The sequence below is a fragment of the Dermacentor andersoni genome, chromosome 10, assembly GCF_023375885.2.
Source record: "Dermacentor andersoni chromosome 10, qqDerAnde1_hic_scaffold, whole genome shotgun sequence".
Taxonomy (NCBI): Eukaryota; Metazoa; Arthropoda; class Arachnida; order Ixodida; family Ixodidae; genus Dermacentor; species Dermacentor andersoni.
The window spans coordinates 59981048-59999724 of NC_092823.1; the positions used below are offsets into that span (position 1 = coordinate 59981048).

The 18677-nt window shown below is 46.1% G+C and overlaps 1 protein-coding gene across 2 annotated transcripts in view; it reads left to right on the plus strand.

Moving 5' to 3' along the window:
* Positions 1-18677, plus strand: part of LOC126543838 (multidrug resistance-associated protein 1-like) — a 165951-nt gene that overhangs the window by 109740 nt on the left and 37534 nt on the right. The window contains exons 5-13 of one of the 2 annotated variants that reach the window (XM_050190963.3): positions 3163-3300; positions 3961-4098; positions 5844-5905; positions 7486-7614; positions 8840-9004; positions 9528-9702; positions 12586-12684; positions 13355-13510; positions 16037-16240. In XM_050190963.3, coding sequence (XP_050046920.2) covers positions 3163-3300; positions 3961-4098; positions 5844-5905; positions 7486-7614; positions 8840-9004; positions 9528-9702; positions 12586-12684; positions 13355-13510; positions 16037-16240 — 1266 coding nt within the window. The remainder of the gene's footprint in view (positions 1-3162; positions 3301-3960; positions 4099-5843; positions 5906-7485; positions 7615-8839; positions 9005-9527; positions 9703-12585; positions 12685-13354; positions 13511-16036; positions 16241-18677) is intronic. The other variant, XM_050190964.3, reaches the window with a different exon arrangement.

Genomic DNA, 18677 nt, shown 5'->3' on the forward strand with positions numbered 1-18677 from the left:
ATCAATTATAGCACGGAATATTTTCTGCAAGTAGATAAAGGAAAGTGCGGAGTGAAGCTGTTTCAAAATAACTCCTAAACATCTTCAGTAGATACGACGTTATTTGGAAATCCCTTCGATTCTGCAGCTCGTAGGTCAGCCGAGTAAAATTTAGTCATGTTTCATTCCTGGTTTATCTAACTGTTAACGTACTGGTACTTTTTTTTTCAACGCAGAGAGGAAAGCTCCAGTCATTAGAGCAAGTTTGTACATTCTGCCATGATCATCTCAAATTCTGATGTAGGCTAATACAATTAAGCAGAACTACGCTATTCGTATTTGAAACGTCAAAGATGTTGAAACGTTTATGGAAAGGCAAGCATGCCTTTTTTTGTCTGCCACACTACAAAACATCATCGTACTGTCTATTTAACTAGAGAAACACCGTAGACAAGTGACCAGTTTCGATTTCGATGCCCAGGAAGGATATTCCTCATGATGTCATGATAGATTCGCTCACTCCGTTGCTTTGACAGATGTGGTTACAACATTTGAGCCTATCCAAAAGAAACAAACATGACGCTCCTGGATATGTTTATGAGCAAGGTCATTGTACCTGGCATTATTGCTGTACGTCAGCAAAATTCGCTTTGTGGCATAACGTCCCGGTAATGCCGATAACGATAGGTGCGGCCATTCAAAACAATTTCAGCATGAAATTAAAGTATCTTTTGCTTCCCATAGACGCTGTCCAAATACACGCTTCAGTGACGGCGTTCTCTGGGTAAGAGACGCTGATCTCGAAGGCAGATCTTTTGGTGATTGTGTGCGCCTGAAGCGATTGCGCAGCCGGAAACACGTCATAGACGCCATATTTTAGACGCCACCTATATACTCCACACAGTAGTTAAGCATGATTCTTTAACGTGCAGAAAGCGGGTGGTTGAATTTATAAACTTCGAAAATATCTATCAGTACTAGTTTGAACTCTAATAGGCCACGTTTTAAACATGGCACCCATGACGTGTTTCCGCTCCGTAACTATAGTTCCGGCGCACGCGCCTTGTAAGAGCATAGCATGCGAGGGCTGCTTCTGTTACTGAGGAAGAACCGTCGCTGGGGCGTGGATTGGTGCACCACCTACAAGGCAGTGAATAAGCAAACATGATCAGCTCTGACTGACACAGACACAGTAATACGGTGCTTCGTTTATCGAGCAGTTACTAGCACATCTAATCGAGACTTACTTCAGGAGGACGTTAAGCATTTGCAGGAATCTCGCGACCGTTGGGGTAATGAAACATAATCCGTGGCAATGAAACTTAATGGTATTTTTCGTCACTGCGATCGATTTCCCTAAATATACGCAATAAACAACGTTTGCTCGTTAATTGCGCAGTCGTACAAGTACCTAGGTGCGACTTATCCTGGCACACGCATGTGACTAACACCATTTCATCTGCTAACAAATCACAGGGTTTTTTTCTCAAGCGTCATCTAAAGCGTGGTTAAACGATATTAGCCTTCCAGCCGATAGTCTCCGACCTCAACGGGAATAAGCATCCGCCATATGGAATCCACACCAAACGTATCTCATAACGCGGTCGAAGCCGTTCAAAACCACGCCGCAAGGTTCATTCATTCTAACTATTCATATGACGAGAGCATGTGTTACTTAAAAAAAAAGAATCGGACCTAATTCTCTGCTGTGCGCGCCGGCGCATTGCAATCCCTTCACTTTTCCGGAAGTTCTATCACAGCTCGCTTAATCAAGCACTCTGTTTCGTAACCGCAGCCCAAACAACTCATCGTACGCGGCACACGTTTCAAGTGGCCCACCCTTGCATGCGCGCTGTTATATTTGGCGCCTCGTTCTTCATAGGAAGCCGCTTCAGAGTCGAACAACTTGCCCCACCAAATCGCCGCCACGATTTGGCTTTGCACGTTTATGGAGAGTGGCGCTGCGCACTTTTCACTGTGATACGAACTTAAATTATCGCACTTAGTTGGTCGCGCAATTTCAGTTTGAATTATTTAGGTATATGTGTTTGTATTCACGTATTTAGCACTTTAGCTCAGGTAGATCTTTTCCCCCCTTTCTTCCTGTTGTTGTTTGCGTGTTCAATTAGGCACTACGCAAACTATGTACTTATGCATTCCCACCTCTTATGTAATACCCCTATAAGGGGGTCTTTGAGGTAATAAAGTGAAATACTACGCCAGATATGTTATGTGAGAATGAGGAAGAAATGTGCTTGAGCACTAAGAGTAACGCCTCACATTGCCGGATATGTGTCGGTGTAATTGCACATTCTTAAAATGTTTGCACCCTTTAGGGCTTATCTTGTCCCAAAACGATAATCGTCATCTATGTCAGCCGCGATTTCCTTCTTTAACACTGCACGCCTGGTACTTTCAGGTCACGAACCGTCCCTTTATCAGCATGGCATAGCGTCCTCGACGTAAAATTTGCGGGCGCAGAGTTTTCGTGAAATGAAACGCAAGCAAGGCGGATGACAGTAATTGTTGTGGGACAAGATAACACCCGAAGGGGGCAAGCTGTATGAAGAGTTTATATAGAGGGAAACGAAGGGATATTGAAAGCAGGATCACTAAACCAGTTAAAGAATGTTGAAACTGAAGGAGCATGATTCCTGTTGATGCGGTTAACGCACCACAGCTTCAAGCGCTAAGAGTGCACGTTTATATCTTAAGTTTCACTGCAGACAATAACGCACATAGGAAGAAGAAATACAGGTTTCGGGAACGGAGACGCCATAAATATCATAGGAGACGTGCAGAAACGGACAGCAGTGCGAATAGCACGCGCATAGGGTAGTAATAATATAGTACAGTGACAATAGGAGACTTACGAAATGGCAAAATTTTCGGAGTGTTGGTATTACTAGCCTTAGTTAATAGCCTGCTTGAACATCCGGCAGGTTGTTGCTTTTATGGCGTTCTTACAAGTGACACTGTGCACTGTTCAGCCCACCTTTAGTATCCACGTTATTATATTTGTTAAATATCTTTGGATTCTAGCAATTGACTGAAATTGTCCGTATATACATTTTGGGCAAGGTATACGGAAAACCTCTTTCGATTGCTGGATCTTGTTAATCTGATAGTGATAACGATGTTGTAATCAGTGAAGGTTTCACGCCTCCCCATCTTATTCTACAGGGCCTGACCGCCTTCTTGATTTTGGGGGGCCGACGTGCTGGCTTTTACACGTCGGCACCCCTGTGCATCTTCTGGCTGTTGATGTCCGTGACGGCTACCCTGCGCTACAGGTCCATCATGATTGCAGTCTTCAGTGAGGTATGGTGGACGCGCTTGTTGTGTGTATGCATGCGTGCTCGAAATGAAGCGCCATTCGTGGGCTAAAAATTCGGGTGTTAGGGTGGCGGTTGCCCGTCGCGCGGCGTTCTGGTTTTCCCGTTACGTTGTCCATAGTGTTTGGACGTCTATTACTGCTGTCAGGCTGCTGTTTGCATTAATAAATAGAAGAGCCCCTCGAATTGACCTCTTTAAGTGTCACGATGGGGAGGAAAAGAAAAACAGTTGTAAGAGTGCATCTTGAATACTTACTGCCTGACCTTGAACTATGATACTATAGGACGTGAAATATTGCGCGCCATTGCAATATCAATCAATCAATCAATCAATCAATCAATCAATCAATCAATCAATCAATCAATCAATCAATCAATCAATCAATCAATCAATCAATCAATCAATCAATCAATCAATCAATCAATCAATCAATCAATCAATCAATCAATCAATCAATCAATCAGTGCATTGAATAATATAGACTTTTTTTGCGGAAAAACCAAACCTATACGCAAATCTGTCGCAGCCCACTTGCATCTGACGCAGGAAGGTATCGCTCTGGTGAAGGTTATGGATCTGGGGTCAGGTGTTGCGCAATGTTCTGTTTAATGCACCTTGTCTTACCTTTCCTTTCGTCCCACAAAGCAGCAGCAGGGCGACCAGAGAGCGATGCAGAATCTCAAGTTTGATTTCATAGTGAGCGTCGTCTACTTTCCCATCGTGACTTGCCAGTTTGCGCTCAGCTGCTTCGCCGACACGTCTGCGAGCATACGGCCGAAAACGGTGAGCCGCACGCTGTAACACTTGTCTCTTTGTGTGACCTCACTGTGAGAATTATGCAGATATTGGGCCAAAATGTCAGCCCGGAGTTCAATCACAATACATTCCATCTATGCATTGCCAAAATATAGGCACTTAAATAAAGGAAACGTTCGATTGACGTCGCTAAAGCAGTACTGAAGCACTCAACGGTGAAGTAAGGCTTAAGCGTACGCAAATGGGTAGCAATGGTTTAATCAGTAAAAAAATGAATGGGCTGGCATTTCCTACTATTTTTGCTTGTTCACAGTGCTACGTTGTAATCTGTTCGTGTACAATTTCTTGTCCATGTGTGAACAAAATACTTAATGCTTAAGAATTGCAAAACTATCTTTGCTTCGTTGCATTGCATTGTTTTGTCGTAATGAATGAGTACAGGAAGAACACGTGACTGTCCTGGGAAATATCTACGAAGATTGGACAGCTACCTTGGTTCTCCACAAGAAAAGTAGAAAATGGCCTGCCAAGAAAGGAGACCCAATCTCTCCAGTGCTTTTCACTGCATGCTTAGAAGAAGTATTTAGGCTATTAGACGGCGAAGGCTTAGGAGTGAGGATCAATGGTGCATATTTGAACAACTTTCGGTTCACAGGTGACATTGTCCTGTTCAGCAATATTGGGGATCAATTGCAAGGAATGATTGAGGACCTTAACCGAGAAAGTGTAAGAGTAGGGTGGAAGATTAATATGTAAACGACAAAGCTAATGTTAAATAGCCTGATAAGGGAACAAGAATTCATGATCGCTAGTCAGCTTGTACAATCTGAGTAGGAGTACGTTTATCTAGGTCGATTGCTCACAGAGGACCCTGATCATGAGAAGGGAATTTACAAAGGAATAAAAATGGTTTACAGTAATACGGCAGGCGTTACCAAATCCTGACTGGAAGCTTATCACTGTCGTTGAAAAGAAAAGTGTACACTCATTACATTCTACCAGTGCTAACATGTGGGGTAGAAACTTGGGAGTTAAACAAAGCTGCTCAAGAAAAAAGTTGAAGACCGCGCAAAGAGCAGCGGAACGAAAAATGTGAGGCGTAACGCTAAGATACAGAAAGAGGACATTGTGAATCAGAGAGCGAACGTGGATATCCGATATTCTAATTGACATTAAGAGAAAAAAAATATGGAGCTGGGCAGGCTATGTAAGGCGTAGGGCAGATAACCGATGGACCGTTAGGGTTACGGAATGGGGGCCAAGGGGAGGGAAGTGCAGTAGAGGACGGCACAACAATAGGTGGTGTGACGAAATGAGGAACTTTGCAGGCGCGAGTTGGGATCAGCTAGCGCAAGGCAGGGTTATTGGGAAATTGTTGTGGGAAATTGGGAGAGGCCTTCGTCCTGCAGTGGACGTAAAATAGGCTGAGGATGATGTTGTGCCACTAAATCAAACATGGCGGTTAATTTGCGTTTAAAGTAAGGAAGCGTAGGTCTTGGCGTGAGCTTTACACCATATAGTACAATGCTTAGCTCACAATCGCGCCGAACCACTCTATGTGCTCTTTTTTTTTGTTTTTGACATGCACTTGCCTGATTCACTTTATACTATGAAGAGAAAGAGAACGCTTCTCGGACGAGCGTGAGGGCAGTGCGCCTAATTTTCACTAGAATTGTCTTTCCAAACAATGTTCGTTTGAATGAGCTTTTTACAGTGTTCATAAGCTTTTGATCTTCATAACTAATTTGCTTTACGGCTTTGTAATGTTACAGAAAAATTCTCCCGAAGAAAAGGCGTCCTTCATATCATCCGTTTTCTTCTGGTGGTTTAATGGGTAAGTGAAAAACTCCAATTTGTAACGCCCACAAACTTTGAATGGTCATAAAATTGAATGAATGATAGATGAACATAATGTAGCTGTTGAGCGTCATAGGCGTTGAACAAAACTCACGCGTATACACCAGTGTGGGGCTAACGTAGAAAAAATCGGCCAACGCCCCTTGAATTCGTAACGAATGCTGGGTGCCTGGCCTTGCTCCCTGAAACAGTGCAAAGCCCGGAACCTCTTTCTTCTGTGTAGATCGACTCAGTAGGCTTACCCTCTGATGTGTGATCCATCCAATTCATCTCAACAAGAATGCGGTTTCTTTTCGCACTAGCCGTTAAAATTTACAGGGTTACCTGCCCTGCTTTGACCACTTAGGACAATTCCTGTGCTGCCGATAGGGGTCACGAGACCTGCGCCTTTTTCTCTTCACTTGTTTTTCTATTCTTCTGCGAAGCTTCTTCTATGGAATTTCCTCGCCCTCCCCCATATCTCTGCAGAGTAACACTCAGACGAATGTATTGCGAATAACCCCTTTTTTGTTGAAAAGAAGCTTTCTCTTTTTATCTTTCTCTAATGCAAACAGACAAAAAGGGCAAGTTAACACGAGCGCCAACTAGTTGTATGCAGGAATGGTCCATAGATAGGTACACTTGTCACAAAAGCGCGCAAAATTGCAATAACATTCTCACACTGACGCGTGTAAAACACAGACAACTAGCTTCATCCTTTGTTGCATAATGCAATATAGGCTTGCTAGTACCACCTATACCACGTCCCCGCCTTCTCTATTAAAGGCACGCAGCCACCGTGTACTACAGGGAAAGGGGGCGTGGGGAGGGGAGCCAAGGATAAAGATGGCGTCGCATGTCGCTGCATGAATGCGTGTTTGACGAGGATTTTGAGACACAGCGTCATGCGTTTTAGTTTCCGGGAAAATATGCAGCGGCGATTGAGTGGGTATATGCTGCTGTGCTGCTCGGATTTATTCTCCAAGGCTGCGCTCGGCGATTTGGTGTGGGGCCGTGTGCAAAGAGCTCGTGCTTGAGTGAACGAGGCCTTGCGTGAATGCCGCAGAGCCCAAGAGAGTAAAAAAAAAAAAAAAATATTTTGGAGCCCGCCCCTAAAAGGCGTCTCACGGCCCCGCGTGTGGTCCTTGGCTGTAAACACACGCCTAATGTTTCCTTTATTTATAAATTGTGAAGGAACAAGCGTGATGTGTATTTAAATGTTCACTAGACTAGAACAAAATGACTGAGCTGGTGCAACTGCTAGAGCACTACAGCTAACAACATCAAGTAAAGTACAGACGAGCCTCCGTTGTCCCTGACATGGTGCATGACAGCAAAAACGATATGACTAGAAACGAGAAGACGTTACAGTGGAAACGTGGATGTTTGTTGAAAAAACGATCACATTCAGAAGGACAGAAAGGCGATCTGATGCAAATGAGTCATCATTAGCATTTGGAGGGCGTCTTCTGTTAACAGCACATTTGAATTTGGAGGAAACTGAGGGGTGCATGCGAAAGGCCACCCCCAGGACCGGTTAGGTGAGCGATACTGGCCAATTTATCCTTCCGATTACAGGCTGGTATTACGGGGATACAAGGAACCACTGCGCCTCAGCGACATGTGGAGCCTGGACCAAGCCAACTCTGCCAAGTACATCGCGAACAACTTCGACCACTTTTACCGGGGCGAGAAGCGGCCGAAAAAGTGAGACATTGGAGAGTTTTAGGGCAAGGGTCGCAAGCCGCACCCGGGCGCTGGAGTACGCTGGGGTGCGGCTTGCGCTCCCTAACCTAAATCATTCTTTCGCTTCGTCAGGAGGTGAGACCACGCACAGGGTGCGAGTCCTAAACTGCAACACAGCGCTGAACGAGTCGCGAATTGTCAATTCCTTCAGCGCTACGCTCACAGTCATCGAAACGCCTGGCTGATTCCTGCTCTTTTGTGTACTTGTACATTCTCGGCCATAAATTAGGTGCGTTGTGGCACTTAAATGTGAAGAAACTGAGTGAACCAAACAAGTAGAAATATTCCTATTTACATACCACAAGCAGTACAGCCCTAAAGTTTAAGAGAAAAAATCCAAATTACTGTTACGATGCAAAGCTCTAAAAAATTTAAAGTATTGGAATTTAAAGCCTTGGAAAGGTAAAAATCTAGTGGCCATGTAAACGAAGTACCCTAAATCAATGAATAATGTCGCCCGGGGAAAGCGTGAAGCGCGAGCGTCGTGGCATCGTAAAATTATTTCTGGCATCGCATTTTGCGTACATTAGAATTTGACCGCTAATTAACTTGAAAAGTGTTCGCTCATTTCGGAAGAACAAGTCAATTGTTGCTCGCGCAGTTGCTTGCATGTGAAATATCAGAGGAAATTTTGTTACGTACGCATCATCTGTCGCGCGCCTTCGAGTACAAACAATTTCTTCTGTGAAACGACTGCGCTGTTGAGGGAAAACAGTTTCTCCATACAAACTTTGCCAGCCCGGCACACTCTAAAAGCTGCTTCACTGCGACTCTCGGCAGTGTTTACCATATAACGAGCCCTCAAATGTAGAGTTCTCTTGAACGTGTATGTATAGCTGCTTATATCAGGCCGATTCCGTTACGTCGCGCAATACGCCTCTCTGGATCACTTGTAAAGGTGCGATAAATAAGCTTAATAAATAAGCGATAAATAAGCTATGTTCGCGTATTTTTTTCATCGTGGTCAGGTGCAAACGAGCAAAAGAGGTTCCAGCGCTAGTGAGCGTGAGATGGGTTCGAAAGCTTTCCCGAATGGATAGGGCCGCGTGACCGGGGCCAGCGAATGGGCCGCCTGCTCCGAGATTGTACTCCATCTCGCACGATTGTTTGCAGCATCGTGAAAGCGGCGTGACTTCTTAGCCAATCGGAAGCAACGTTGAACAAAAGGTTCATTCTTTCAAAACAGGCCTGCCAGAGAGAAGAGCGCATCTGAGGATCGAGGCCTCGCGTCCTCACCGGAAGCGGGTATCATGACGCCGCTATTTCGGACCTTCCTGCCGGAACTCCTCGTGCTGGCTCTTCACAAGCTCATTGGATCGCTGCTGACATTCGTCAACCCCGTGATGTTGGAGTGAGTGTTCGAGCTAAAGGCCCAGCGTAGCGTTTGACACCAGGTTGGGCAAGGCGTACCCTATATACATGCACATCCTGTCACGCGCAATATTGCTCAGTTTTCAAAGAACAGAGAAGCTATTTTAAAGCGATGCTTTATTTGAGCACTTCCCCGGCGATCCCCGTGTCGTTCCCTTACTGTCTGGTCAAGTAAATTCGGCTAAGTCACCTTTACCATTTGGCGCGCAGGAATATGGCGCGCATCAAGCCACCATCCTTATTGGCTCGTCCTCGTACGCTTGCTCTTGCACCCACAGCATAGAACTAACGCGGACACATAGGGCGAGCAGTGCGCGATATTATCACACTTTGGCTTAACGCGGAACATCGCGGCGGCAGATCGCCTGGAGTGCTGATATAAGTGTTAATGGGAATAAAACCAAATGAATCCTTACGCAATACATCCTGTAGTCAGGTGTACGACTTTTTTAGAGCCCTGTATGCTTGAGCAGAATTGTCTCGTTTTTTTCTCCTTTCTGCAGTCTGCTGATAAGATTTATCGAGTCGGACCAGCCGACCTGGCACGGAGGCCTGTTCGCGTGCGTCATGTTCTTCTCGTCGATGGCCGAGTCCCTGTTCAACAACCAGTATGAGTACCGCATATTCCTGGTGTCCATGCGCATGCGGTCTGCCATGATCAACGCTATCTACAGGAAGGTACATTGAGCTTGTAGTCTATTTTTTCCCATTTCAGTTGGTTCAGAAAGCTTGGCTGCCTCTTCTAACCTCTTTGTGACTTTGCTTAGCTAAAGAGAAGTATTTGAATGTGACTTAAGTTTTTGATGCAGACTGGTACATATGCATGCCTGCCAACCTGTGAGATTTAAAATACATAAAGATCCCCTTGATAAGGTGGAAGCTTGGGCGAGTTGGTGATTTAATATCGACATGTTTGCACAGCACGAAACACGAGGACTGAAGGAAGAACACAACACAACATGTGTTGCGCGCGCGCACACACACACACACACACACACACACACACACACACACACACACACACACACACACACACACACACACGCACTCTCTCTCTCTCTCTCACGCACGCACGCACTCACAACACTCCCATGTGGACATTAAGGAGTATTCAAAATAAATAAATAAACAAACTCAAGATCACCCATCTCACGATGACTGTCGATGATAAACAGCTTAGAATTGAATCAACATGTCATCAATATGGATGAATATGTTAATCAAACTAGTTATCTCTGAGGCATGTACTGCAACGTAACCCCTCTTTCTCGTTTCTGCAAGGATACTCAGCCCGATCAGGCGACGCCTACGCGTGGCCTCCAAAATGCATGTCGCGCCGCTGCGTGTGAACGTTGAGGAACGCGTCATGCAACAACCGGGTTCCTCACTCGCGCTTCTTTCTGGACACGCTGCGCCATCTAGTGGCACTGTCGCGAAGTCCGCACATAGCCTCTGAGAATAAAAGCGTGGCGCGCCGGTGCTTACCAATGTTGAGAATAGTACCCTTGCTTGCCGCACACCAAGTGGCAATACTCAGTGACCAAAGTTGGTGAGAGGTTCATTGAAAAGTGGCACATGCCTATAGTGCATCTGTGGCGCAGCCGACTGAATCGTCGCGTTGCGGTCGTCGAGGAACTCTCTTGACGTGGGTTCGATTGCGCTCATCGTCGCATAAATTTAAGGGATCCTTTTCGTCATTGTAGGGCGGCACATTCACAGTGACGCACACCTAGTTACACAAGTTGGCGTCGAAGACGTTCATTGGAGAGCTTTATTAAATAAGTTAATGAACGATGCTGTTTATGACTTTTCTTGCAGTAAAAACAAGTTAACAAATTACTTTGGTGCCTATTAGCCTTTAATCTCTGTATAAGTAGGCTTCTTTTTATTGAGTTATGTATTTTTTTATTGCTATCTGCTGTATGTACACTTGTATGAGAACGTTGTATTGTTTTTGTTTTGTTCTTTCTCTTTTACCCTCCCTTTTTTTGCCATGTGTTTGTTTTCTGCTACTGCTGTCACGAGAAGGATTAAGGACTAGTCAAGTTGCTCTTTTGTAACTTTTTTCCTTATATCCTCCATAAACTTGTATAATTATGGAAATAAATTCATTCAATTCATTCAGCTGCGCACGCCTACTTGCACATACCCAGCGTCCCAAGTTGGCATAAAAAATGTCCGACGATTGTGATGCTCCCTAATGCGAAATTCTAGCGCAACTGTGTACGCGTTTTCACTACGTGATATATTCAGGGAAGAATTTGAGACCGAAGTCATCGCACCGAGGGGCAGTCGACCAGTGCCGTCAGGGCATTCGCAGAGGGAGGGGCAGTATGGGAACGCCGGCATGATGAGCGGCATTGGAGCTGTGGAAGAAGACAAGGACGACACACGTGCGAGCAGTGGCACGAGCGCGTTAGCACGGTTACACTGAGGGGTAGCGACGCTCAACCCAGGAACGGGCACCTAAGAGCTGCGCTCTAAATATTTAATTGAAGACCAACACAGACCGGGTGGCACGTACTCAGCGCTCCATGTCGGCATCAAACAGTGTAATTAAACAGCGTTACCTCCCCAGTTGCACAGTTACAGTTGGCCATGTTAGCGTGAAAGTGGTTCGTTGAAGAGGGACGCATATCTGCACATTGCCACATACTCCGTGGCCCAAGTTGGTCCGACGGTTCGTCTCGAATCCGTTTTCGCAGAACAGCAGTCAGATGTGCCTCCCATTTTCCCATGGACTACCCACTGACTGAAGTAGGCAGAAAAATGGTCAGGACCAAAAATAGATAGCCCCCGGAAAAATGCGCGGAGCGGCCTAAGTATTCTAGCGCCCTGAAAGATGGTACTGGTACAAAGGCAAAGCATGTTCCCCAAGCACAATGAAAACACTCAAATTTTGCACATCCCTCTTGTATAGAGTGCAGACAGACTGCTTCCTATGATTGAGGATGTGGAAGCTGGGACGTGGACGTGTGATGTCTTTCTTGACGTCAATTGCTTACATGTGTGGTGGAACATCAGAGGTCTGTATTTTTTCTTGTGTCATACTAAGCTGAGATATTTCGTTCCTTAGCTTACAGATCGTTGTGTGACTTTTCACGAGTACCTGATTAAGAACACAGCCGCAATGCTTTAGACACCAACCTAACTGTTCTTTGTCCATCATAGGCCAGAAAAACTGCATTCGTGGGCAAGAACGCACGAGAATAACCTCACGCCATTTGCTGCCCACTGGTGAAAGTTGGACGCAGTTTGCGAAAAACTCGCAACACTTTTAATGCACTAAATATGCCTTTCTATAATCTCCATTAACTGCACATTTATTGTGTAAACTTGAACTAAGTGAGTCTGCAGAGGCGAACCCTATACCGTCGTGTAGATCGCCGTCGAGCGCGTGGATTCCTGTAACACGTCGCATGGCATTTTCTTATTAAGTTGCATAACTTGGCCATGTGTCCCATGCACGTTTGTATGCAGAGTCTTAGGATGCTTCTTGTGAATAGCCTGTGTCTTTTGTGTTTGCGTGGAGACCTAGATTTGACGTCCCAATTGGTGCAGGCGCTCACGCTGTCCAGCTCTGTGAAAGGCCGCTTCACCACGGGCGAGATCGTGAATCTCATGGCTGTCGACACGCAGAGGATCATGGAGTACATACAGGTCGGTAGACATCACCACATGGCAAACTACGCGTAATGAAAGCTGGAATGTGTTTGTATATGTGCGATTTGATAATGTCAACACCAGAGCAGCAGATGTTTTTTGGAAGATAGGAACTGCATTGTTGTGGTTTATCTTCTAGTAGGCGTCCATGCATTTCCTTGCTTTCGTGGTTTTTTCCCTTTCTCTTGCTCTGAAGCTTCGGGTTCGCTTGGATGTCTCACAATAAAGGGGGGCACCCAAGATAAATAAGAGAAAGAAGCATGTATATTCGCAATACCCAAACTTGAGCAGCATATCGTTGGCTGTAATTAGGTAAAATATTATGACGCCTGTAAAAGTTATTAAAGTCGTGCTTCTGATTTAGTGCTGAGAGTTACGATACGTACGTACTGGCTACAGCAGTAATAGATAACCCAACATGTATATTTACATTCTATTTCGATGCTTTTTGATACAGTAGAGGCTAACATCATCGTCATCATATTGGGGTACTTGTATGCACGGTGGCAGTGTATGTAAGGTGAACGCGTGACTGGAATCGCTGATTTCCCAGTGTGCCGTATCATGCCTCAAAGCTAATTGAATTTTAGAATAATTATAGGCGCTTTCACACGGTACGGTTAGCAATGTGCTCTATCTATGGCTAACATAGATAATTACGGTTCAGGTGTTCAACAACCTCTGGAGCACACCGATCCAGGTGGCGCTGGCCACCTACCTGCTGTGGCAGCAGCTGGGCGTGGCTACCCTGGGCGGTCTCGCTGTCATGGTCAGCCTGCTGCCAATCAACGGCTGTGTCACCGCATACCTACGCAAGTACCAGGTGACATCAATTATGCCGTTGCCATCCGCTCCCCGTGCGATGCCATCATCGAGGTTAGATTAGGTTAGGTTAGGTTAGGTTAGGTTTTCCAATGTTCCCAAGAAGGCTTATGTGGCATTGACGCCAATACACTGGAAAGCTGAGCGAACTGGAGCGTTATTTTACTGTTAATGACAGCTAAACAAAGATGGGACAACAAGGACGGTACTCGCAAAGGAATGCGCCACAGCGTAGCATAGCGTATTCCCGGCCTGTTGTACGCCGATCTGAGCAAGCAGTTATCGCCAGATCGCTTTGCGAATTCTCGGGTCGTTTGTCGCAGTCCTTCTTACAAAAAACTTAAACTGGTGTCTGTTCGATATTAACTAAGGAGTGATTTGTATCCACACGTTTTCTCACTTCACGTTCTTTCATTTGCAAGATGAACGACTATGGCAGCTTTTAAAACAGGTGGAATTACGGATATGATGCCTAAATATGTGCGCGGCATGGATAAACAGCTGCCTCAAGTTTCTTGAAGTGCTTGGTCTCGCTGACACTTTGTGCGTAAGTGTTTTGTAAATGAGAGAGGGTGACGCGCTGACATGCTCTTTTTTGTTGGGTTACTACACATGACATCAGAGTACGGATTTCTTCTGCATGATTGTGCGTCCAGCTTTTATTTAGGAGGAGCTCAGAATCATTATGTCACGAAATTGTGACAACCGGCCAAGGGAGCTTGACAGCCTCTTTACTGAGGACAGAAATAATAAAGAGGCCTAAATGTGCAGGCTGACAAACTTGTTCTATTATATTAAGGCTCCCCTGACTATGTTTCAACATTGCAAAAACACAGAAGGTTGGTGTGAATGAATTTTCGGGGGCAATTGAGCCTGCAGAGATAATACACTGATGTTATAGAGGTGGTTACAAAACAATACCGGACCTGCGAGCACGTGCCAGACTGCATATGGCATTGCGCATGCGCATCATTTCATGCTCATGTGCCGCTTGCCCAATGAATTGACAGGAGGCGCTCGTTTCGTTGAGGGGCGCTGAAATGCAGTGTGGCATGTGCTGTCATATCCCTTGTTGTTTTGCCCCCGGATGTACGCCTCAATAACAGGTTAAAAATTTAACGCTAGCTCACGTACCAATCTGCTAGCAGAAGCCACTTTGATATCAGCAGTCGACACTTTGCTAGCAGAGTGCCGACTGCTGATAGCTTCGCGCGCTGTGTTCTCGCCACTTGGTTGGCGTTGAAGCGAGGCGCGCGCACCCCCATCGTGAAAGCGATCTGCGATTGGGGCAGAGTGCAGCGAGTGCTGATAGCTTCGTGAGCGCTGTGTTCTCGCTGCTTAGTTCGCGTTGAAGCGAGAAACAACACGAAAGCGAATTCGCTCGCTGCTGCGGGCCCTATCTTGAAAGCGATCGCCTTACGGGACTGCCGGAGGGACGGTGTTTCTCGTTGGGGAAGCATAGAAATGCTTACGCATTTGAAAAGATTAAGCCGGGGATCTTGATGCAAGTGTCACGTAGGCGTTTGTCAGGTAAAGACAGTAGAGAAACGCTGTTTGCGCGCGCCAATATAGGCGATAGCACAGGAACCATGGAGGAAAGAAAAAAATAATTCGGTTGTAGCATGGAAGGGGGGGGGGGGAGAGGTCAGCACATGAGGCAGCCAGCTTTTGTCAGGCAACCGTTTTCGATGTTGTTGGCTTCCTGCTTTCACTCGCCAATTGCGCACATCGCGCATTGAGTCCTTTGAGGCAGCTCGCTGTACATGGCATGGCTCGTGGTGGATTCGAGTGTCGACTGCTGCCAGAGTTGCTCGAGCTGTAATGTATATAATTTATTGCTTGCGTTCAATAACGCAAGTTGTGGCGCACAAATTCAGGTGTAATGGTTTGGCTACATACGCTTGTTACTTTCTTTACCGTATGGCGAACCGTGTCAGGAAACATCACACCATATCCAATGACGCTGTTAACCCTTTCAGTGTGCCCGCAAACGCCAGAAATAATCAGTATCGCATTTCTGCAGCACACGTCGTCCGCCTCAAGCCAACGTGCGCGCGCTTCTTCCTTGGACGCGTAAAACGTGCACGACGTACCACAATTCAATGAGGTACGAAGTGTGTTCTAGCCCAGAATGCTATGACAACAAGATTGGCACACAAATGTGCCTTGCCTCTACCGGATATTCTATTTGTGGGGCCAATACTGGCGAAGTTCCTAGGATGATCATGATGTGGGTAGGTAGCCAGTATAGGCAAACAAACTTCATGGACTGCAAGATCGGTCGACGCAGCTTATAAACGAGACGTTGTTGCAGTACTAAATACGTAAGGAGAGAAACCGTAGGCAGTCAAAAATGTTAATCTATCACAAATTGGTTTATGCACATTAACAGCGCTACACACATTACCAAGCACGTTAGCAACGAAAATCACCACTGGCCGGTGTGGTGTGATGCACCATACAAAATTTTCTAAGCAGTGTAGCATTGTAGAATTTGGCAACGACATGACACATTCTTTCTTTGCAGTTCCACATCATGGAACAGAAAGACCGGCGGATCAAGCTGCTGAACGAAATGCTGGCTGGCATTAAGGTACTGAAGCTGTACGCTTGGGAGACGGCCTTTCAGAGGCGTGTGCAGGATCTTCGCAACCACGAGATCACGTACTTGAGGAAGCAGGCGTACCTCAATTCAGCCATCGTTTTTTCCTTCTCCGGCGCGCCGATTCTGGTAAGTCGGACTTGTGAGGGAAGAATAACTTAGTCTTTGCGGTTCGATCTCGGCGCTTGCGTTAGTGCCATTCTTGCTTCTTGAACTCGCTATGCCAAACGCCGTTGCGAGGTTCAGTGTCAGAAACTTGAGGACAAACGCTTCGTCAGGATGGCAATTATAAAAAAAAATAGTCCAGCAAAGGAAACATTAAGGATGGAGAAAATGGTCCTCCACCGGAGTGTAACGCGAAGCTACAAAGGAAACCCATACAAATTTCTCAGAAAGAAAGCATCACAGTTGAAAAACAGAACATGCCCTGTTCCAGGATCCAACCGTGACTAACGCCTTAGCGGAGGGGCGTGGGATAGGAGGGGCTCTACCATCTGAGCTAACAAGAAGGCTGGCAGGTCGCAGAGCGGGGGCGAAGTATAATGGGGAGACAAGTTCTGCGGGAGGCCGCAAGGTGGAGGAAAGTTCATGAATGTAAAAGAATTGTGATGCCCCCTATTGCAGCACGAAGAAACAGGGGACACCCCCAAAGAGTTTTCCCAGAGACAGAGCTTTGAAGTTTTAGAAACTCGTTTGGCTTTTCTTTGTACCTGTGTGCTACCCTGAGAGGGATGCCAATTATATATATGGACAGTCCTGGTGATGTTCCGTGTCAAGTGCAAGTGCGATAACATAGTAGCCGCGCACCGTATACTATAGGTGCGGGGGAAAGCACTGGAGGACGAGCCAAGGATGGTGGCTTGGTGCGGCGACGGCTTCTCACACGCGAGAGGGAGGAACGCGGGGAAGGCGAGTGCGCATCTCTGCGCTCCCCCATAGACCTCAGACTCTGCCCAGGCGGCGCTGCGGAAAAACCCGTCATCAGCGCCCCCATCGCAGCCTTGGCGCTAACTGAGTAGTGCAAGGAGAGCTGTCCGCAAGCGAAGGTGCATAGGCCACAATAGACCCTTCTCTTTCATTTGTGTTGAGGCACGGTTTCCTAAAAATCAAGGACCTGGAAAGTTGCTTCTGCCCATCCACGCTTCGGAAAGGAAGCTCAGCAGGACGAAGTACGTGTACAATATAAAATAAAGTCTCAAGTGTTATTTCGGCGTGCTGCAACTCGTAAGTACAGAGAGCATCAGGTTTGTCTACAGGCATATCAGCATAAAAAACTAAGCATTTCAAATTGGTTCATATTAAATATGTCCTCAACGCAAGACTTAAGGATCTCCTATATGTTTATGTATTTTATCGTAATGTTTTGTCTCGCAATTATTTATAGAGGGTAAATCCTTTCATAGCCTTTTTCCAGGGCAGCAAACAGAAAACGTTTTCCAAAGCAGCAAACAGCGTGCGATCATAACGAAAGTAAGCTTCCTACAGTGCCTACACGCTGCATCTTTCTTTCTCGCAGGAGCTACAGCATCGCTCGATCAGTACTTTAATTTGAACTTTTCGCAGACGCTTCGAGCAACAAGCGCACACAAATAAATGTAAATAAGCGCGACATTTTTTTTTCTTTACACACGTGCGTTACTTCGCAATTACTCATCCAGTGCTCTACAGCAACTTTATTGCTCACATTTGAAAAACGCAGTCGAGCAGGCTTAGCACATCGCGAAGCGTGCTTGTTGTATCGGCGCAGGACATACAATATACCGAAAGTGGAAATGAGCTCGCGATACAACGATGCTCTAGAACAGGATTTTGAATTCAAAATCGAACCAAAATGTTTTGATAACCTGACCTGCCAAATCTCTCCGTTCCACCTGTTGAGTCAAGCGGAGGCGGACGTTTGTTAAAAGGTGGAGATATCGATGGCGCAGGATGGTTCGCAACGTTGTTTCTTCTGTTACCAACGAATTCGCGGCTGCAGATTCTTGAGTTTTCGCTTGGTTACCACGGTCCTCCGTCAGGGCTACGCAACACAATTACAGAAGAACAAAATCGTCGCGCTTTCTCATGCGAGACGCTGTTTTGTGGGGAATGTAAGTAATCCGATTACCCAACAGGTTGAACAGCCCGTATCCAGCGCTCTCTCCTTTCCCCTTCATACGATCGCGATGGAAATCGGTAAAACTGAACGTTGTTGTTCCGTCCTTCACGTTCACGGCAATTTACAACACAACTGTAGCGTCGATTGCGGCGTTTTTTCGTAGCGCGACGAGCTATCGCGGTTGCCGACAGTCTGAAGAGTGAGCCAGCAAGCGCTTTATGGCAGTTCAGCGGCGCGTCCGACTAGCGTAGAAATCCATAGCTCTGTGTCTGGGTGTTAAATGCGCAAAACACTCACAATATGGACCAAAATCTAGTTAAATCGTTGTTACACAGTCGCTAGCTGCATAGGCAACTTAGCAAGGGATTCGGGCTTCGCACTACTCAATTACTGCCTCTTCGCAACGGCAGGTGGCGCCACGCGTCTTGCAAAACTCCAGAGTCTGACGTCCATTACTTGCGCTCGCGA